We start from the raw sequence: 23,191 nt of genomic DNA on the forward strand, positions 1-23,191 counted from the left end.
CTCTTCAACATCGTGAAAGAGCTTTCCAACCCCAGCGCAGGAAACAACGACATCACCCCATCGCAAGACCTCTGCAACTCCCTCGCTTCATACTTCCACAACAAGATCACGGACATACACAGCAGCTTCAACAACCAACCAACGCACACCATGACCGAACAACCACCCCCCACCACCACCCTCCACGCCTGGACCCCGATCAGCACCGAAGACACCATCCGCACGATGAACTCCATCCACTCCGGATCACCGGCCGACCCCTGCCCTCACCACGTCTTCAACAAGGCCGACGCTGTCATCGCACCCCACCTGCGAGACATCATCAACACATCCTTCGACACCGCCACCTTCCCTGAGAGCTGGAAGCACGCCGAACTCAGCGCCCTACTCAAGAAACCAACAGCGGACCCCACCGACCTCAAGAATTACCGCCCCATCTCGCTCCTCCCGTTTCCAGCCAAAGTCATCGAGAAGACCGTCAACAAGCAGATGGCCGCCTTCCTCGAGACGAACGGATCCCTCGACCCCTCACAGTCCGGCTTCCGAGCCAACCACAGCACCGAGACCGCCCTCATCGCCGCCACCGATGACATCCGAGCCCTGATGGACAATGGAGAAACAGCGGCCCTCATCCTCCTAGACCTCTCCGCGGCATTCGACACTGTCTGCCACCGCACCCTAGTGCAGCGCCTCAGCGACGTCGGAATTCAGGAGAAGGCACTGGAATGGATCATCTCCTTCCTCGACGGAAAAACACAGAGAGTCCGCCTGCCACCGTACAAGTCAGAGGCCTCCGAAGTCATCTGCGGCGTCCCCCAAGGATCATCTCTGAGCCCCACCCTCTTCAACGTCTACATGAGCCCCCTCGCGGCCATCGTACGCAAACACAACCTCAGCATAATCTCCTACGCCGACGACACCCAGCTGATCCTCTCCCTGACCAACGACCCCGCCGCCGCCAGAGCCAACCTGCACGAAGGGATGAAAGAGGTAGCCGAGTGGATGACGACCAGCCGCCTGAAACTGAACTCAGACAAGACGGAGGTCCTCATCCTGGGCTCTTCACCCTCCGCCTGGGACGACTCCTGGTGGCCTCCCGCCCTGGGCACCGCACCCAAACCGACAGACCACGCACGCAACCTGGGATTCATCCTGGACTCCTCCCTCTCCATGACCAGACAAGTCAACGCCGTCTCCTCGTCGTGCTTCAACATCCTGCGCATGCTACGAAAGATCTTCTGGTGGATCCCCACCGAGACCAGGAAGACCGTCACCCAGGCCCTCGTCACCAGCCGTCTGGACTACGGCAACGCCCTATACGCCGGTACCACCGCCAAGCTCCAGAAGAGACTCCAGCGGATCCAGAACGCCTCAGCCAGACTCATCCTCGACATCCCACGAACCAGCCACATCTCCGGACATCTGAGAGACCTTCACTGGCTCCCCGTCAACAAAAGAATCACCTTCCGCCTCCTCACCCACGCACACAAAGCTCTACACGATCGAGGCCCGAGCTACCTCAACAGCCGAGTCAACTTCTACGCTCCCAAACGCCACCTCCGATCAGCCAACCACGCCCTCGCCGCCGTCCCCCGCATCCGAAGAGCGACTACAGGAGGAAGGTCCTTCTCCTACCTGGCCGCCAAGACCTGGAACTCCCTCCCGACCGACCTGCGCCTGACCCAAGACCACCTCTCCTTCAGGAAGAAGCTGAAGACCTGGCTGTTCGAGCAGTAGCGGCACCCCCCCCCGCCCCCCCCAGCGCCTTGAGACCCTACGGGTATGTAGCGCGCTTTATAAGTGTCACTGATTGATTGATTGAAATCATCCAACAATTGCAAAAAGGAGAGTACATGGCAACAATAGATCTAAAAGATGTGTTCGAGGCATGTGGGCTGCTAAATTCATATCTTAGCATTAGATCGCCGCCTAGTGTTGGGCTCGGATGATTGCACATTGTTGTCCTGGAAGAGTCTTCGAAGTATCCTGAGATAGGTGGCTCCTCCCCTGGACTACAGTGCGCATGGGCATCGGCTCCATCCCCAGATTGTTTTTTTCCGCCATTGGGTTCGGATGTGGTTTCGACGTCTTACTGTCGGAACCAAGTAAAACTATCTTTTACCGGCCAAAAGGCCTCGATTTTCTTGCGTCGGTATTGTCTGCGCTCGGTCTCGAGTCTTCCGTCTCTTGAAGCCGGAATAAGCGGAGTTTTCTTCGCTTTCTACACTTTGAGGCCTTCTCATCGCGACACGACAGCAAGCCTTTACGGACATGGAGCGGAGCCCGTTCAAGTACTGCCCGCTCTGTGGGTCTAAGTACCCACACATCGATCTACACCCTGTGTGTAACAAGTGCCTTTCACCGGACCACGACGACGGCAAGTGCAAGGCCTGTGCACAGTTCCGCTCCAAGAAAACTCTCAAGCTTCGGCGCGCGGTGCGCTTGGAAGCTAGGCAAGCGGCCCCGGATCCGGAGAACATCTTCGGCGACCCGGAAGAAGAGGTCCAGGGTCACCTTCTACAAATCTCCCCCTCACAGTCGGAGGTCGAGGCGGATCCGGGTGACGACGACGGAGTCGCGGGTCCGGTCCTCGAGTACGTCGAAGAGGTAGGAGACGACGATGAAATTTATGGGGCCGCGGCGGACAGCTCTGCGGACGAGCTCTGCCCCGAAAGTTTCGAGGACGACCGGGACACGGGATCGCCTGTCGGCCTTACCCTGGACCCGTTGCCGCAAGCCACAGCCCCGCCTTCAGGCCCGGCTTCGGACTCACTTGCTGGGCACGATGTTTCGAAACCGAAACTGAAACCGTCGGGGTCGTCAACACCTAAAATGGCCGACCCGAAATCGAAACTGAAACCAAAGGACTCGAGTGTTCCTAAGATGGCTGCCGTGCCTGTGAAGAAGTCGGTGCCCGTCACCCCGTCGGCTCCGTCGACCTCCGGTCCGCAGAAGCCGAGGAAGTCGGTCGATTCCGACGCTCCGAAATCGAAGCCGACGCCCGATGAAGGGGCCCCCAAGAAAGATAGTCGGCTCGGATCGACGGCTCCGGCGCCGTCCAAGCCCGCCAAGGTCGGCTCCAAAGAGGCTACGCCCAAGAAGTCGGCGCCCCGGCCTCAAGATTCGGAGGACCCGAAGAAGGTTTCCGCGCCCAAACCGCACAAGGCCCGCGAGGGCGTCGGATCCGAGGGACCGCTCAAAGCATCCTTGTCGGCGACAAAACCAACTGGCAGTGTACCGTCCCCTATTGCGGAGTCACTGCAGAGAATCAGGGAGAAGGCCCTTGCTCCATCGGCTCCGATGCCATCACCGCAGCCGCAAAAGGAAGCTCCGGCTAAGCCTTCGGGGAAACTCCTTTTTCTCTTGCCACCTAAGGAGGCGCCGAAAGCGTTTTCGACGAAATCGGCTCCGAAGCAGGTTTCCTCACTGCCAGACCCTCTTCCACGTCGTGTACTCGAATCGGTGGACGATTCAGAGCATTTCATCGATGCTGCCACCGGCAAGCTGACCCTCTATAAACGGAAGATCACTTCGGAGCCGGTGGACCCCTACGTCATCCCGTTGAAGAAGAAGAGGGTGCCCCTTGACGCCGTAGGCCTCACGGAGCCGATTCAGCCTCCTCCAAGACGGAGCCCTACTCCCTCCCCAGAACACTCTGTGGGTGAGGAAGATGATGAGGATGAACAGTACGATTTCCCCATCGATGACCCCGATGTACAACCAGATTCATACGACGACTCTGGTGACCAACACACCCAGGGGGCGGGCCAAGACCCGCAGACCTTTAATGCACGTGCATCCCCGACTGAGGACTCAGCAGGATTTCATGCACTAATTGAACGGGCGGCGGCCAATCATGATGTGGACATGCATGCCGACCCGGTTGAGGAAGACTTCCTTTTTGACACCTTTGCCATATCTGAGAGGACAGTAAAAACACTTCCTATGCTGAAAGGTGTTCTCAAACATGCTGGAGACATTTTTAAGGAGCCTACGAGGGCTAGAGTGGTCAACCCTCGCATTGAAAAGAAGTACAGGCCTGCTCCTGCGGACCCCGTCTACATCCGGGGACAGTTGCCACTGGACTCTCTTGTGGTTGCCAATGCCAGGAAACGTGCCAACTCCCAGACAACGGGTGAAGCTCCTCCCCCGGACAAGGAGTCCAAAGTGCTTGAGGCAGGGGGCAAAAGAGTGGCTGCACAGGCGGCAAACTTTTGGCGCATCGCAAATACACAGGCGCTCCTGGCGCGTTATGATAGGGCGCACTACGACACCCTAGAACAAATTATACAACACCTGCCCCCACAGTTCCAAGAAGGCACCAAGATGCTTATTGAGGAAGGGAAGCTAATATCAAACGCAGCCATCAAGTGTGCACTTGACGCTGCGGACACAGCTGCTAGGGCTATCAACACTAGCGTTATGCTGAGAAGACAAGCCTGGCTCCGCATCTCAGGGTTCAAGCAGGATATTCAGACGACAATTCTGAATCAGCCGGTCAATCCTGATAGTCTGTTTGGTCCGGATGTTGACACCACCTTAGAGAAGATAAAGAAGGACACGGAAACTGCTAAATCTATGGGGGCTCTGCAGTCCCAACAGTTTCGTGGCGGCAATTTTCGTCGCTCAGGTGCACGTGGAGTCACCAGAGGACAGATGGGTCAACAATCCCAGTTCTCCAAAGGTGGGGCGCAAGCCTCGTTCACTAAGCAGACCAAGGGAGGTTATAGGAACAACAGCAACAGAGGTCGCGGCAGAGGAAACAACAGCTCCCGCACCTCTACTCCGAGCAAACAGTGACTCTCTGTCACTGCCCCCCGACCACCTAACACCTGTCGGGGGGAGACTGCAGCAGTTCCTGCCCGTCTGGAGAAACATCACCACAGACAGGTGGGTGCGACAATTAGTTCAGTATGGTTATTGCCTAGAGTTGAAGTCCACTCCACCCAACATCCCACCAAGGCAAAGGCCTATGTCCGCAGAGCACTTGCACTTATTGCAGCAGGAAGTAGTGGCGATGCTGCAAAAAGGCGCAATCGAGCTCGTGCCGGTGGGGGAGGAAGGCACAGGGGTATATTCCCTGTACTTCCTTATTCCAAAGAAGGACGGTTCTCTCAGGCCCATTCTCGATCTACGTCCCCTCAACCTGTACATACTATCGGAACATTTCCACATGCTTACACTGCAGCAGATTCTTCCCTTGCTAAACCAGGGAGACTTCTTAGCAACCTTAGATCTCAAGGATGCTTATTTCCATATTCCACTACACCCGTCACACAGGAAATATCTCAGGTTCACTATTCAAGGCAGGCACTACCAGTTCAAAGTCCTACCCTTCGGAGTCACAACAGCCCCGAGGGTGTTCACCAAGTGTCTAGCGACAGTGGCGGCGCACCTCAGGAGGCAGAATATCCATGTCTACCCCTACCTAGACGACTGGCTCGTACAAGCCACGTCGGAGCAACAGTGCGCCGCAGACATGTCGACTACAATTCGCCTGCTTCACGATCTGGGTTTCTCCCTGAACTACCCAAAATCGCATCTCCAGCCGGCACATGTCCGGCAGTTCCTGGGTGCTACGATCAACACCCTGACAGCCATGGCTCAGCCAAACCAAGTCAGAATCGACAGCATTCAGTCGCTGATCCAACGATTCAGACCACAACACTCCCTGCCAGCGAGAGTGTTCATGCAGTTGATAGGCATGATGGCCTCCTGCATCTTCATAGTCCCTCACGCACGGTTGCATATGCGCCCGCTCCAGGAGTGCTTAGCGAATCAGTGGACACAGGCTCGTGGGCAATTGACAGACCTAGTGTTGGTTACCAGTCGGGCATACGACTCTCTGCATTGGTGGACTCCACACAACCTTTGCAAGGGCCGACTGTTCCAAGAGCCTGTGCCGCAGATTATCCTGACAACGGACGCATCTCTCCAGGGATGGGGAGCTCATGTGCTCACCTACACAGTGCAGGGACTATGGACGACGCAGCAACAGAGGATGCACATCAACTATCTGGAACTGATGGCAATCTTCATGGCGCTCAAGTCCTTCATTGTACATCTGAGCAACAAGGTCGTGCTAGTCCGGACGGACAACATGACCGCGATGTACTACATTCAAAAGCAGGGAGGCACCCACTCGCCACAGCTGTCTCATCTGGCTCAGAGCATGTGGAAGTGGGCCATTCAGAGGAACATCTTCCTCATGGCAGAACACCTCCCGGGCAAGGACAATCAGATGGCGGATCTGCTCAGCAGATACAGCCATCAGATGCACGAGTGGGAGATACACCCTTCTGTTCTCCACCCGTTCTTCCAAAAGTGGGGTCATCCGGAGATAGACCTGTTCGCAACAAAGGAGAACGCAAAATGCCGACTCTTTGCCGCCAGGTTCCCTCACCCACAGTCGCAGGGGAATGCGATATGGATGCACTGGTCAGGCAAATTTGCATACGCTTTTCCGCCAGCCCCTCTAATACCGCTGGTCGCAAGAAAGCTAAGGCAGCACTCCATGACTCTCGTCCTGGTTGCTCCAACGTGGGCGCGCCAAGCTTGGTACACCACGTTCCTCGAACTCTCGGTGGTGCCGCATCAAAGACTGCGCCTCACACCCAGTCTTTTGACGCAGAACCATGGAGACATTCAGCATCCAGATCCACGACAGCTCAACCTGGCGATCTGGCTCCTGAAGTCCTAGAGTTTGGATACCTTAACCTACCTCCAGAATGCATGAGTATCATCAAGGAGGCGAGGAAACCTACTACTAGAGCATGCTATGCTGCTAAGTGGAAGCGTTTTGTCATCTACTGTACGTCCAATGACATCAACCCGCTAGATGCATCTATTCCCAACATCATCTGTTATCTGTTACATCTCTACAAGTGCAATCTGGCGTACACTTCCATTAGGATACATCTCTCAGCCATAGCGGCTTATCTTCAGAACAGGCAGCACCTCTCTGTCTTCAGGGTGCCCGCCATTAAAGCCTTCCTTGAAGGTCTGAAGAGAGTCATTCCCCCAAGAACTCCACCAGCTCCGGTGTGGAACCTCAACGTCGTTCTCACCAGACTGATGGGGCCACCATTTGAGCCACTGCACTCGTGTGAGCTCCAATTCCTTACGTGGAAAGTGGCTTTTCTGATAGCTATTACGTCTCTGAGGCGTGTCAGTGAGCTGCAAGCGCTCACCATACAAGAGCCGTTCATTCAAATTCACCCAAATAGGGTGGTGCTACGCACTAACCCTAAATTCCTTCCTAAGGTGGTGTCACAGTTTCATCTTAATCAGACTATTGACTTGCCAGCATTCTTTCAAAACCCGCAAACGGTGGCGGAAAGAATGCTCCATACCTTAGATGTACGGAGGGCGTTGATGTACTACATAGACAGAACACAACCCTTTAGAAAGACAAAACAACTCTTTGTTGCCTTCGCACCACAACACAAAGGCAACCCAATTTCTAAAGCAGGGATAGCCAGGTGGATTGTTAAGTGCATCCAGATATGTTATCAGAAAGCCAAGCGCACTTTAACAATACCCCCCAGAGCGCACTCCACACGCAAACTGGGGGCATCCATGGCTTTCCTAGGGAACATTCCTTTAGAGGATATTTGCAGAGCAGCCACGTGGGTCACACCACATACCTTCACAAAACACTACTGTGTTGATGTGCATTCCAAGCAGCAAGCAGCTGTAGGACAGGCTGTTCTCAAGACACTTTTTCAGGTTTCTGCAGCTGGCACGGGCAACCGCCGCTGATGGAGGGACTGCTATGTATTCTATGCTAAGATATGAATTTAGCAGCCCACATGCCTCGAACTGAATATGCTACTTACCAGTATGCATCTGTTCTTGGCATGTAGGGCTGCTAACATTCATATCGCCCGCCCTCCTCCCCGGTGCCTGTCGCAGCTGCAGATATACTATTGTATTTATTCATTAGCATGGACATCCTTTACACTTTCACTCCATCTCCTGCCACAATGGCGAAAAACAATCTGGGGATGGAGCCGATGCCCATGCGCACTGTAGTCCAGGGGAGGAGCCACCTATCTCAGGATACTTCGAAGACTCTTCCAGGACAACAATGTGCAATCATCCGAGCCCAACACTAGGCGGCGATCTAATGCTAAGATATGAATGTTAGCAGCCCTACATGCCAAGAACAGATGCATACTGGTAAGTAGCATATTCATTACTTACACACCCCAACGAATCCAAAACACAAGAAATACTTGTGGTGACCAAGACTCCCTACCAGTTCAGAGTACTAGCTTTCGGAATAAAATCCGCTCCAAGAGTATTTACAAAGTGTCCAGCGGCAGTGGCAGCACACTTAGGAAGACCAGGGATGCAGGTATCCTTATCTTGATGACTAGTTAATAGGAGCAAACTCCCACAACAAATGCAAGGAGCATATGCAACAGGTGAAGAGGACACTCTTCACACTGGGGTTCTCTTTAAACATACAAAAGTTGTCCCCAAATCCACAATAAGAAAAATTGCTTCTAGGAGGACATCAATTCTGTAATAGGGACGGTATAGCCCAGTGAGAAGAGAATAGTGTCACAACTTCCGGCAACTCGCCTTTACCCGAAGGGGCAAGCTCTGACAGTGAGGAATGAGGGGAGATTTTTGGGAAAAATGGCTTCATGCATACCTTTGATTCCATATGAGACCAATTCAAGAATAGCTACAGAACCAATGGTCACAGCAACAGGGAGCTGGGAAGATTCTAGTGGTTGTCACGCAGAAGCTACAGGAGGAAATGGCTTCAATGTCTTTGAGCTAAAGACAGTGTTCCTAGCCTTAAAAACCTTTCAGAAAGAGCTATTAGGGAGAACAATATTGATCCAAACAGGCAATACAACTACAATGTTCTACATAGGACAAAGGACGGAGTACCCACCCTCTTGTTTTATCAAAGCTAGCCCAAGAAATCTAGAAGTGGGCAGTGCAGAGACAGATATATATAACAGCAGGCCATCTACCAGGGAAGGACAATGTAGAAACGGACAGACTGAGCAGACAAGCATCATGCTCTCACGAATGGGAACTCAATCAAGCGGTACTCCAAAACATGTTCAGGAAATGGGAAGCACCAAAGGTAGACCTATTCGCAACCCCAAAGAATGCAAAATGCCCAATTTTGCGTTCAGCCAGCCACATCGCCAATCCCTAGGGAATGCCATGCCGATAGACTGGTCAGTGCTATTTGCAAACTCAACCCCCCCACCCCTCTCCCGATACCACTATGACAAAGAGTGATTAACAAATGCAAAAGGAGCAAAACCACTCTAATACTAATTACCACTCAGTGGGCAAGGCAAACGTGGTTCTCAGAGCTAATAGAAATGGACAGGGCAACATACTCAAACTGCCTAACCAACAAGACCTGTTGTCAATGGTACTACCAGCAAATGGTCCGCAAGCTCTTTTTCAACCCCAGAGTGTAAATTGTACTGGTATAAATCTGTTCTTCTGCCCTCTCTATATCAACCTAAAGTGCAAATAGATTCACCCTTAGTGCCTTAATTTGGCATCAACAGATTCTTGATTCCCCACAGAATTTTTATTTCTGACTTATCTAGGATTTTAGTGTTTATTATTAGTAGATAGTTTGTTTTTGGCTTGGTCTATAAGTTCTAGACTTTCTTTACCTGAGATCTAGAAATGGCAAACAATCTAACTTCTGAAAACACCTCTTACACCAACTTTGAAACAAATGAAATGCAATTTAATTATTATGCTCAACTATTATGCACTTTATTAGATTTAGTCCTCCTTGTGAACTTTAAGATTTTTGTTTTTTTTTGTTTTGTGTTCTTTACTATCTCGACTTAAACAAGAGAAAATAATTCAATGTATTTTTCCCCTTGTCTTGTATCACAGTTGTTGCAAAGTCATCCTGTGCCCTGGGCAACCCCAACTTTTTGCTGACTGGAACTGCTGGTAACTGACTCTGACTGACCCTGGGCTCAGTTTAACGAGGCCTAGGGCCTGTGCCAAGCTAAAATGAACACATTAGAATACAGTTAAGACACCCAACACACACTAGGGTACACTATGGTATGGTGGGGTACCCCTGAAATTGGCATGACCTACCCCATAAGCCCCTAGTATGTAATAGGGCAAGGGATTGAAACTACCTAGATGTCTCCAGTATCCTGGGGCATGGCAGTTTAGTGGCCAGCAGATCTTCTGCACCAGCATGTGCGCAGTGCTGAAGCCTGAGGTCAGTTTAAAAGCAGAACTGGTTGCCAGGACTGGTTTCAAACCTTAAATTGTGCCCAAACTCGACTTTGGGGGTAGGGGCCCTTAAAAATGAAATCCCTACCATGTTTTTGCATATTGGGGACCCCCAGGGTCTCTCCTAGGTATCCCAGGGGTGGAGGGGATCAGTTATCTATAAGGTACGCCCTTATAAAATGAGTTTTTAGATGAGTGGGTAAAGTGAAATTTCACATTTCACTTCCCCCCACATTGTATTAAAGAGCTGCTCAAATTCGACTTTGATGCTAAAAGAACTGGGTATGGAGGATCTGCAATATTTCTTCAGATTCAGAACCCCTGACGTCTCCCCTAGTTGCACAGGGGGTGGGGGGTCCTGTAGAAATTAGGGAAATACTCATACAATATGGTTTTATAAGCCCTGGTGCTAGAAAAGTGGCCCAAGTCATCTCCCCCATTGCAGACCCCATGGCCCATAGGTTAACATGGTAGAAAGTTATTGATTAATAAATATTGATAGGACCATTCAAAGACTTCCCAGAATGGTAGTAGTAAATCCAACAATGTGATATTGCTGAAGTTCTCCTAAAGTGTACATACAAGAAGTTATAAGACTTTCTTGTTTGTAAGTCCAAATTCAGCCTTCCAGTGGTCTGCCCTGATTGGTCAGAGTTAAGTGGATTAACCAGGCTGCTTTGAAGAAGTGATGAAGAACCCCTAGGGTTAATCACTCTGCTGGGAGGGCAGTGTGCTGGTCTATAGGAATGCCAGGCCAGGGGGTGGAGTCGTAAACCATCCTCTTCAAATGCAGAGGGGGAGGCCTGGGTTTCAGTTTCACTCTGACACTCTTGACCCAGAGTCAGGGCTAGGCTTAATGAAGGTATGTGCAGATGGTAGGGGGAGAGTCCATGGAAATAAGCCATCCCATGGGGTGTGTTTAGCCAGCTCTTACCTCCTTGCTGGAAAATCAGCCATTATGGATTTGGAAGAATGATGCTCTCTGGGACAAACTAATGCCACACTCTACAGGATGTGGTCATAACTATGAGGAGTTGCCCTGCTCTCCTTGGTCAGATGTGACCTGATGCTTGACCCAGATAATTTTGCATAAGTATCTGAGAGAGACGGAGCCCTCCAGATCTGCTGCTTGAAACTTACTGAAGCAAGAAGTGCCCTGCTGAAAAGATTTTGCTGTGCAAGGAACCCTAAGGCCTGAACTCACTCTGAAGACTGCACCAAGTGAATCTGCAGCCCTGTGGATTACCTTACTGCCAACGGACAAGAGTGGAACTCCCTGCAAGCTACAGATTAACAGAGCTCACCTGGACAGCCCCACAGAGAATTCAAAGCCTGGAGTACCAGTGGATTTGTCAAGGGTTTTGTTCAAGTGGATTGCGGAATTGAAGTTTCACACTTTCAAGGATCCTCTTGGAGATTTTGCCGCAATTTAGGCCTACATAAGAGGTCATACAGAAAGAAGTTTCTTCACAACCCCAGTAATAAAGCGTTTATTTAGAGGGAGCAAAAAAGAATTGCACTACCAAGAAGAGTACCAGCACTCACATGGAATTTAAATGTTGTGCTAACTCAACTAATGAAGACACCGTTTGAACCTTTACACAAACCCACATTAAAGATGCTCCCATTAAAGACAGGATTCCTAGTGGCTATAACGTCACTTTGCAGGGTGAGTGAAATCCAAGCACTCCCAATTCAAGAACCATATGTACAGGTTTTGCAAGGACAGAATAGTAATGAGGACAGATCCAGAGTTATTACCTAAGGTGTAACACTTCCACATCAAACAATACAAATTCCAAGAGCCAAAGAACCAGGTGGAGAGAGTGTTACACACGCTAAAGTAGCAATAATGTACGACCCTGAGAATGGAAAAACAAGCAGGAAAACAAAAAAACTGTTTCATTTGCAGACAACAATGTTGGACAGCCTGTAACTAAGGGCACAATTACAGTTCAACTGTGCCACACAAGTGCAGGGGTAAAACTAAACTCTACCCCAAAAGCACACTCCACAAGAAAGAAAGGAGCAACCGTTTCCTATCTAGCAAATGCACCCTTACAGGACATCTGTTTGGCAGCAAAACGGTCATCCGTACACACATTCACAAACCACTACTGCATAGATATTCAAATGAACAAGGAAGCTCAAGTGGGACAAAAGGTGTTAAAACATCTGTTTACAAATCTAAGCTAGTCTTTAAACCAACCATCACAGATCTAACAAAAAACACTACAAAATCTATGCACAGCATGTGAATTCAGTAAAGATTCACTCTGCAAAATGAAGTAGTTTCTTACCTGCAGGTGTAGTTTTGCAGCTTGAAGAATTTTCAAGATTCACAAGCGACCCACTCACCTCCACCAAGAAGATGAAAGGAAAAAACAGATAAAGACATAAAAACCTGAAGATGGTGACCAAGAGTAGAAGCCTTTGGGGGAGGGTGTGTGACGTCACCGGAAGCATCAAATGGGGATCCGTTCATGCCTAACAACAACAAAAAACACAAATAGAAGGACTATAAAAATTTAGAGAATTATGACCCAACCACCAGATGGCGGAATAATGCACAGTATTTGAATCCATAAAATTCTTCAAGCTGCAAAGCTACACCTCCAGGTAAGAAGATATTTTGTTATATAACAAGTCCGGGGGCAGAGTCAGCACAAGCCACAGAACCGTAAACCACGCGGCTCTGCGCTTAAAGAAGCGGCATCCCCCTGATGGAGAATCTGGCTTTCCACAAACAGATGATGGAGAGCAGGTTTTCATAACCAAGTGTCAAAAAGCGAACACTTCAACATACTACACAAGTCGTGTGAGTAGAAATATTCGTGTATGTTAGTCCTGACGAAAACTCCACAGACCCGTAGGGCCAAAGGGAGCTGAAACATGTCGACAAGCCTATTATAATACTCACAGATCCAGTAACTCGATCTTTTTGAAGTATCAGTATATTTTATGACAGCAGAATCTCATCTCACATTAAAGCATTAGGGTGACTTTCGCTTTTTAACATTTTTCTCTTTTTTTTCTTCAAGAATTCTGGTTTTACACCTTTTTGTGGGGGTTAACCCTCAATCTCTGGACACTGCATTCTACACCAGAGGTGCCTCTGGATGAGGCTGGCACTTAGCACATATTGGAACATCCAATGATAACTGCCACAACGTCAATGTGGGGCGGATGAAACATATATACCGCTTTTCCAAACAACATTGAGTTTTTGAGGGTGTTTCATCTATTCTACTAACCAATGGTTTAGAATTGTTACAAGTGTCCTGTTTCTATTTTTAATTAATTTCATACTCACCATGGGGAAATAAACGGACGCACTTATTCCTCATCCCTACCTGCTGATTAATTACTATTGTTATATAACAAGTGAAATATCCTTGCAAGACATCGTAAACAAGAAAATAAAGAAGAATTTAACAAAATCACTTACTGTGAAGAAGGGGTCATGCAAGAAGCAGGCACAAACAGGAACTGGTCAGGGCATTAGGGTGAACCAACGAGCAAGTGGGCGGATTGAAGATGTTTTAAAAAAGGAAGGGAAGAGGACTCCGATCCTAAAATTGATAGGCTTGAGCAGGGCTGTGCTAGGATCTGGAAGGGGAATAAAGCACGCTTGGGGCGAGGCGTGCATGGCAAGAGAAAGCATCCTTTGATCAAGAAGGGAAGAGAAGGCATTTGAACAGAAAGGGGAACTAAAAAAGAACAGTAACATGCTCCCGGACCTGTGAAATAGGAGGAGCACAAATTAATGGATCGAGGTAAGGGGACAAAAGCAGGAAAAGGTGGATTGCAAAAGGAAGGCAGGTCAGAAAGAAACGAATGGGGACAAGCGCGACAATATCCCTTTTAAAAGCACATAAACACTTGGTAAACAAGTGGGATCGCAAGGGGAGGGTGTTCTCAAGCTCAATATCTTGTACGTTTTTAAAAATACTTTTAAAATCGAAACCTACATCTGGATTAGCATTGACGAATGAAGTATAAGAATAACGTGGGAACTGCCAAATATTGAGATGGATGAAGAAATTGATGGCCTCCACCATAACTGGGCCGGCTTGTTCCTCACCAACTGTAGCATCGCAGAACCTATTTGGGTGTTCTCCCATTCCCCGGGGCATACTATGCATGGAGAAGGCTGTATCCATCCTACACCTTTAAATTCAGATACTACTTTGACTAGCCATCACGCTTTTTTCAAGGCTAGGTGTTCATGTACCAACCTCAGTCAGAAGTTTCAAACGTGTCGTTTGTAGAGGGTAGAGCAGCCTCCTCCACCTGGTCAATGCAGTTACAAATTACCAGTGTTGATGTATCCATCCTGCCATTAGTTGGGCAGCGATGTCTTGGATTAGTGAGGACCGGACTCGGAGGTGCAGTCAAAATGAAAAGGCCTATTTAACAGGCTCCTCCAGTACAGTATGCTCGGATACTAAAGCAAACATCTGAAGCAACTGAAGGCTGGTATTCATGGAGAAAGTGTTTGTAGACATATGACGAAGAACCACACTAAGAGTTTTGGGTTGGAATGGAAGAGTTACACCCCAGATGTGTTGACAGTCTGTTGCAGTGAACACTACACATCAAACCATAGATACAAACATCTATTGTTTTCTCACCCCTAGGATGTACGGCTGCCTGAACGCTACCTGTGAGACAGCTTCGCTACGCATGTTTCACCTGGGGCGCACAGAAACCATACGTTCAGCGAGTCAAGAGGCGCTAGAGATGGTCCAGGCTATAGATGACCCTAGCAGACAGGTACAAGGCTCTTAAGGTGTGGGGTGCATTGTAATGTGAAGATTAGTGCCTTTTTGTGACTTAAGTGTGCACAAGAACGTATGTGTTATGTGAACGTAACCTGCGCTTCTGTCTCTCAGGCAGAAGAGAAGCTGGCCTTGATGCAGAAAGCTGTCCACGCCCACAGTGCATACACGGACCAGGTAAACTTATCCTAATCTGCATTTTGCAATGCAGACCGGTTCTGCTACAGAACATAACCTTAACATGCTATTCTACCTTGCACTCTTCTCTGTCCGAGTCCTGCCTGGCTACTGCAGATCCCTGTAACACTAGTAGCTTTCTCCTAGCTCTCTAGTAGCTTTCTCCATGGAATAGCATGTCATCTCTGCAGTGGTCTGAAGCAAGGTTATCCTCTGTCCTTTTATAGTAAGATTGCCAAGTTAAGGGATCTCAGTCTACACAATCCTTGGCCATCGTGGGGATCTCCTCCAGTCTTGTCCCCATTTATGTATTAGTCTGATCTACTCAAGGAAGATCTTGAGTAGGACATATCACAAGAAGAGGTAAAAAAAAAAGGCCTTCTTAGCCGGTAAGGGGTTGGCGGGGGGTGGGGGTGCTGCTGCCCTGACGGGATAGAGCTCTATAGATCTTTGGTGGAAGTGATAGTTTTTTTATTTTTTATTATTTTCATTATCAGCATAGCCGAAAATCTTCAGGTGAAATACAATCGTATTGTAACACATCATTACACATTCCCATATCATTAACACCAAAAAATTTACACATTCTCATCTAGATCGTCAGAGTCTACAATCAATCCCCTTATATAGGCCATGTTACTATCTTTAAAGTTCCTCCTCCGAACTGTCCTCATTTCGCTCCGGCGGCGGTTCGCAAATGTCTCCTCTGAATTTATTCCACACTCCCCACACCTTACTCCATTTCCGTGGGCATCCACGACTAATAAACACTGTCCTCTCAGCCACCATAGCCGTGTCCATGCCCTAGCACCAGGCGGCCAGAGTCGGCACCTACGCCGCCCCCCATTTGTGCGCAATATTGAGTTTAGCAACCATTATCCCCAGCGTGGCCCAGTCCTGCGCCGGATGAGTAAGGTCATTCGGCTCCCATATATTTAACAAACACCTCTTTGGTTCCAGTACCAACGACACCCCTTCAGTCTGCGATATTGTTCTCGAAATTTTCTTCCAGTAGTCAGCGATTTTTGGACAGTGCCATCTTCCCCACAGCTTCTAAGGCAATATGGATATGGTGTTTTTCCCATCTTACATAGGGTATGGCTAGTGTAATAGGTGCGATGTAGGATTTTAAGCTGTACTAGCCTGAGTCGTGAGGGTATGCCCACCTCCCGCGGCGAGGCCCGTGCCTCCTGCCACTCTGCGTCACCAAGGTCGCCCAAGTCACGGGTCCATTTATCCCTGAGTGGTGCCGTGGGTTCCGGAAGGTTATTAACTAACTTCCGGTAAGTGAATGATGTAGCCCGCTTTTGCATGCAGTCCGTCAGTAGCTTGTCCTCCAAGGGGGAAGCCTCAGGTACCTCGGTACCGTGTGGTATGGCCGTGGTCAGTGCATGTTTTATCTGTATGTAGCGAAAGATTTCAGAGGGTGCCAGTTCGTATTGTTGCTGAAGGTGCTCGAATGTGACTACTTTCCCCTTAGACCACATGTCTATGCCTATGGCATCCCACTGCTCAAAACCCTTGCTATTCCTGAGTCGTCCCAGCCGCTTAGTGTCCCAAAGAGGAGTAAGTTGGGTTAGAACCAACCAACCCATTTTTGCCTGCGCCGCGTGCCATATGGTGACAGTGTGTTTTGTGGGCCCTATTAACGCAGGGCTACGTCCCTTACTGTAAAGTGCAGAGAGCATATTTCCGGGTCCCAATAAAAACCTGTCCGCTCTGTATGCGGGGTCTACCTGCGGGACATGTATCCACTGGTTGATTACCTTTAATTGCGCCGCCCAGTAATACAATTGTATATTTGGGAGTGCTATCCCACCATCGTACCACCCAAGGGTCAACTTATTCTGCGCTATACGTGCCGGTTTGTTACCCCATAACAGGTTGGATACTTGGGCTGCTATCTTTTTGAAGTAACCTGGAGGTACGGGGAACGGCGCGTTTTCTAGCGCATATAGAAAATGGTGAAGTGCCATCATTTTAAAAAGTGCTGCTTTTCCCAACAGCGTGAATGGTAACCATTCCCAGTATGTTGCATCTCTCCTTAGACGCTCCAATGGGGGCATCAGATTTCTTTAGAAGAAGTTATCTGGGTTGGCTGTAATGTATATACTTAATATTTAAATGTGTTGTCCGTGACCTGGAGCGGGCAGTCAACAGGGAGTTGCGGTGGGGGGCCATGTAAGACATATAAGACAAATTTGGACCAGTTTATGGTGTACCCCGATGCCCTTCCGAAAAGCTTGCAGATATTGAGGAGAATCAGTATGGAGCGCCTGGGGGAGGCCAAATATAACAAGACATCATCCGCGTATAGGGAGATGCGGTCTTCCCACCCATCTGTCCACCTGAGACCCCGTATCATTGGTTCCCATCTGATCCACGCTGCCAGTGGCTCCATCACAAGGGCAAAGAGCAGTGGTGACAAGTGACAGCCCTGACGTGTTCCCCTCGCAAGTGGGAAATCATCGGAAATGTGCCCATTGGCCGTAACATGTGCTACTGGTTTAGTGTACAGGAGACTAATCCAAGCGCAGAATTCGGGGCCAAAACCCAAATGATGAAGCACTGCGAATAGGAAGGGCCACTCAACCATATCGAACGCCAGTCGTGCGTCCAAGGAGAGTATGACAGCTGGCTCTTGGAGATATGGAATTCAGGCCATCACCCCATGTAGGCGTCTCAGGTTCATTGCTGTATTTCTGCCCGGAATAAACCCAGACTGGTCCGGGTGTATCAGTCGTGAGATGCGGTGTTAGTCTAATCGCCAATAATTTCGCAAGGATTTTGGCCTCCGCATTGATCAGCGATATCGCTACTATGGTAGCTAATCGTTGATCAAGCGGTAGTTTACCTACCTCCAGACTGTCGGAGTACATGCGTAGTAGGTGTGGGGCAGTAGTCCCCGCCGTCTTTTTATATAGCTCAATAGGCATGCCGTTAGGTCCTACCGCTTTGCCAGATTGCAACGACCGGATCACCACTTGTTGTTCTTCCACCGTGAGGTCCGCCTCAAGCGGGAGGGCCGCCTCCGGGGTGAGCCTAGTCATTGCTATACCTTTAATATAAGTCAACACATCCTCCATTGTCATCGCGGAGGATGATGTGTATACTCTTCGAAAATGCTGTGCTAGTGTGCGTACTATAGTCTGTGGGTCCATCATCGTCTGCCCTTCCCCTTCTGAATCTGTGCTTTTCCCGTATTACCCCGCTCCCTCTTGTCGAGCCACACCAGAAGCTTTCCTGCCTTGTCACCAGTTTCGTATATTTTATGTTTAGTGTCCGTGAGCCTTGACTTGGCCGCCTCCCTAAGGTATTCTCTGTAATGTTGCTGCCTAATGCTCAGCGTCTGGGATGTAGCTGGTGTGGGGTTAGTAGAATGGTGTGTCTCAGCCTCATGCAACTTTAGCTCAATATCATGTAATTCCCACTGCTTCTCCCGCTTGTGCCCTGCAATAGAAATTGTGGCTTGCCCTCTAATGAGAGCTTTGTAGGCCTCCCACAAGGTAGTCGGTGAGCTGACCGACCTATCATTTTCTTTGAAGTAGTGTTTCGTCGCCGTGACGACCGCTTTTTTGATCTTTGGGACCTGTAAATAGCCAGGGTAAATGGGGTAAATATGCCTCCGAGTCTTGTGGTGATATGAATAAGTTAATAGTACCGGGAGTGGTCGGAGATGGAAGTGATAGTTTTAATCTTGACACAGCTTTTTAATAAGATTCTAAGTGTTGGAACAGAGCTGCCAGGCTCCTGGGGAGAGGCAAACTATCACCTTGATTTTGAAAGGGAGGAAGAATCCAGCGAGTCGTGGGTCATATAGACTGATCTCTCTGTTAAACGCAGATTATAATATTTTTGGTGGGATCAGTAGCAGGAGACATGCTACACTCCGACCAAAAAGGTTTTGTCAAGGGCAGGAATCTACTTGACCTCAGATATGATTTTATAGGTGCCATTGACTTGGCCACAACCTACTCGCTGCCCCTCGCAGCCATGACTTTAGACTAGGCCTGGGCGGTAAGTTCCGTTCTGCTCGCGGAATTTGCGGAAGTTGGGTAATTTCACGTTCCGCCGAGAACTCGAAATTGCCCAAAATTCTGCGTTCCGCAACTTCGCAAAATTGTTGCTTGTTCGCGTTCTCAGAATGCGTGTTCACAAGATATTTCCCCCCGAGCACGCAAACAGCAATTGCGAACAGTAAAAAAGCATCGCGAACAAGCAATTCCGTTTGTTCACGGAATTTCTGCTTGTTCGCGGAGATTTTTTACCGTTTCGCAGAGATTTGCGTAACGCGATTACGCAAATTCCGCCCACCCCTACTTTAGACGCCACCAAGGCCTTTCATAGGGTCAACTGGGTGTATCTGTCGGCGGTCCTGGAGAAATTGAACTTGGGCGAGAAGTTCCGCAGAGCCATCCAGCTGATCCATCAAGACCCGTCAGCTAAACTGCTGGTAAACGGTAATCTAACTGGTCCTTTTAAAATCACGAGGGGAGCCAGGCAGGGTTGCCCTCTATCTCCCCTGCTGTTTGACCTGTATATTGAGCCATTTGCCCAACGGTTAAGGGAAGACTGGAACAATCTGCCATTTAAGCATAAGGGGGTGGGATAGGAAGGTGGCCCTTTATGCCGATGATATCTTGGTTCTCTCCTTGGATCGCTCTATGGCCTTTCCGGCAGTTACAGAGCTTGCCAGGATTTCGGGGAGATATCTGGGTACAAGATTAACGCCGATAAGACCGAGGTCATGGCAAGGAATTTGGGGCAGAGCCAACATCAGACCAAGCGTGACATGCGGTATCTGGGGGTCAGAATAGTCCAGGACATCAATAAGATCTCAGACAATTCTGATCAATGTAGCAAGGGAGTGTCAGAAGCTCATGAAGCCCTGGGTTCACCTCCCTCTTTCCATCTTTGGCAGGATAAATCTGGTCAAGACGGTAGTACTCCCTAAAATTTCCTTCTTCTTTAATGCCATCCCATTAAACTTCGACAAATTGCTTATAGTCAAGCTTCAGCAGGCCATCAATTTATTCATATGGGCTTATAAGGGGCCTGTGATTGCCTGGAAGAAGCTGAGACGTAGGAGTGAGAAGGGAGACTCTCGTTGCCAGACATGCAATACTATACCTTACAATTATCCCATTCTAGGATGCTTTTAAAAATTCCGGAAAGTGCGGGGGTTGGTGCAATGTAAAGAGCACTAGTTTGTCTAAGGAGGGCTTCTTGTTTAAATCTGGAGAACCTAAATTCTTCAAGAAGATGAAGTTAAAAGTCCTACAGGGAATGGCAACAACATGGGCAGATATCAAACAGCTGACAGGTCTCAACTATTTCTGGAGTCTGGCCCCCTTGTGGGACTCTCCCGGTGCACTGGAGTGCCAGAAGGACAGACCAGCCCTATCACACAGAGCAGCTGGGCTGAAGGTGTGGGGGGGGATCGGGCTCAAGAGGGCACCCTCTTATCTTGGCCATCACTACAAAGTATGGTGGAAGGGGGTTTATCTAAATTCAAATATATCCAGTTGCAGAGTAGGGGCCTAAAACTTGAAAACATCCATTGGCAAAGGTAACAACTTAGAGGAACAGCTGGTGGTTAGAGCTACAGGAAAAAAGGAGGTTTCCACATGGTACTGGAGCATCGAGGAGTTAACCGACGGGGATTTCAAAGTGGCTGAAGAACTGTGGGGTGCCAGTCTACCAAATGAACCTTGGGAACACCTTTGGCAAACCTCTTTCTGTACTCTGATGGCGGACGACCCCGCAGTCACCTGGAACAAATGTGGTTTGGAGAGAGCCTCCGACATTCACATGTTTATGGAGTGCCCGGCTATTGCGGAATTCTGGGAAAAAGTAGGTAAAACCACCTCGGATATCCTAGGCATTCACATAAACCTGACCTTGATAATGTTCGGAATATCTAGCGAAGTTACGGGCTTGGCAAGGTCTTTCCTTTTCTATGCTATACTGTTGCCCAGGAGGAAAATATGTAAAAGATGGGTAGAATGTGTACCTCCTAAGCATGCCAAGTGGTTGTCCTCGGTGTTCGCGGTATCTAAGTTGGACAGGAGTCATACCCAGAGTAGGAGGAAGAAAGCCGTATGGGATTCTTTATTGAAATGGTCAAATGCGGAGTCTGGTGAGACTGGATAACATTCTTTTTTTTTTTTTAAATCATGGATCCTATGATTATGCCTCTTTGGATGTCTCCCGACCGCGTTGGGCACCCTTCTCTCCACCATTAAGTCACCAGGGTAACTTGGACTATATGGTAGATTGACCGTACCTTTTCCTTTAGGACAGTGTTATTCTAGTCTACTGATGTACCGGTAGGCGGGGGTGTTTTTCTTTTCGTTCTCCTTTAGACCAGCCTACCCTTCTCTAAAGACGAGTAACGGTATGGCTGGCTAGTATGCTCACTGTGGTCTGAGGCAAATGAGGATAAAAAAGAGAGGGGTCGGGATTAGTAAAACCTTTTTTATATACAATACTGACAAATCAGCATTGGCAAGTGCTATAAAGTATCATATCTATTATAATAGTGGACAGAAATTTTTGTATGAACTTTTTCATGTTTGTCTCCCTACATTTTGTAGGCTCTTCAGGGCCAAGCCATTGATAGGCACCTGCTGGGCCTGAAGCTGCAAGCCATTGAAGAAGGGTCGCGGGTTCCTGAAATCTTTATGGACACATCCTATGCAGTGGCCAATCACTGGATGATCTCAGCCGGTCAGGTATGAATTTCTAGAGTGTAGTTTCTCTTCCTGTCCTCTTTTTACCTCTGTCTCCAGCAGTGAAATAATGCCATAGAACAGTAGCTGAGACCTCCTGTCTCTTCAGGTTTACGTAGGAGCAGGTTTTGGGAGTGCAGCAAGGCCTATCCTGTTGCTGAAATGGCTACCTTTCTCAGCAGTGTTGTCACAATTACTGCCGATGTCGTGTGGTCTTCACACTGTACACTTTGGAGGACACTTAGTGAGTGTAGGTGTCCAGAAGTAGGTGCACTACCTTGCTTTGAGTAGGTGGCTTCCCTAATCCCCATGCTTCAAGACTAGTGATCAGTAAGGACAGCTGGTTTTACTACTATTCTCCCTGTTATCCCTGCCTGATAATATATTGGTTCTATGTGCTGTAGTGACCTCCTGATTTCGTTTGGGCATTCAGATTCTCGACTGAGTCACCTTCACGAGGCTCCAAACTCCACCATCACTTATTTTCAGTCTAGGCATGAGAGAGAGCATTTGTCATAAGCCAGAAGGGCTCTTCTCTGGCTCCCTGTTCAGAACTATATTTGTTCAAGCAGAATGTTAACAACTTTGCCACACTCCTTATAAACCAGATTTTGCTATTTGTAGTAGAGTGTTGAGGAACCAAGACCAAAAACATCATTGTCCTCCAAGTGTACAATTCAAATCTATAGGTGAGGCATTTCAATAGTAGGCTCTACCTTTTAGAATTCTCTTCCACAAAAGCTGAGGTGTTCGGCCAATCTCAAAAACATTTGGAAAGCTTTCAAAACATACCTCTTCCAAGAACTCTTTAGTATGACTGGTGTTAAGAGAAATCTAGTAGGTAGTGTGCATCTTATAAATGTTGCAATTCATTCATCAACTCCTTTGTTCTGAGGTATCCTTTTCACAGTCCAGGTGGTTTCCAGCTTAGTGGGTTGTTAGTCTTGTGATTCTTGTGTAGAGAAAGGATTCAGTTTCTGGCCCATCACTTGGGGAGTAGGTGAAATTTCCCAGTGTGACCCTGCCACTAAGAAGTCCTCCTCTATTACCAGCCTTCTAGAGGTGGGTATGGCGCCAATCTGTTTAGGGCTTGCTGGGCTTCTAAGACTTTTTACTTAAGTATGTATATACATGGGTGTTAGACCCATCAGTTTCTGGCTGGCTGGGACACATCAAAGCAAGACCTAATCCACTGTCCAAGTTAGGATGCATGCGCTACACTTGGCCGATAACCAGTGCTCACCGTTTGGT

At 48.7% G+C, this 23,191-nt stretch overlaps 1 protein-coding gene across 1 annotated transcript in view; it reads left to right on the top strand.

Annotated features, from left to right (window-relative positions):
* The window catches only part of LOC144756274 (carnitine O-acetyltransferase-like), a 177,215-nt gene that overhangs the window by 122,679 nt on the left and 31,345 nt on the right, over positions 1–23,191 (top strand). The window contains exons 11-13 of the mRNA XM_078645930.1: positions 14,892–15,027; positions 15,147–15,209; positions 21,806–21,943. Of these exons, the coding sequence (XP_078502056.1) occupies positions 14,892–15,027; positions 15,147–15,209; positions 21,806–21,943 (337 nt within the window). The remainder of the gene's footprint in view (positions 1–14,891; positions 15,028–15,146; positions 15,210–21,805; positions 21,944–23,191) is intronic.

Source organism: Lissotriton helveticus, chromosome 5_1 (assembly GCF_964261635.1).
Source record: "Lissotriton helveticus chromosome 5_1, aLisHel1.1, whole genome shotgun sequence".
Classification (NCBI taxonomy): Eukaryota; Metazoa; Chordata; class Amphibia; order Caudata; family Salamandridae; genus Lissotriton; species Lissotriton helveticus.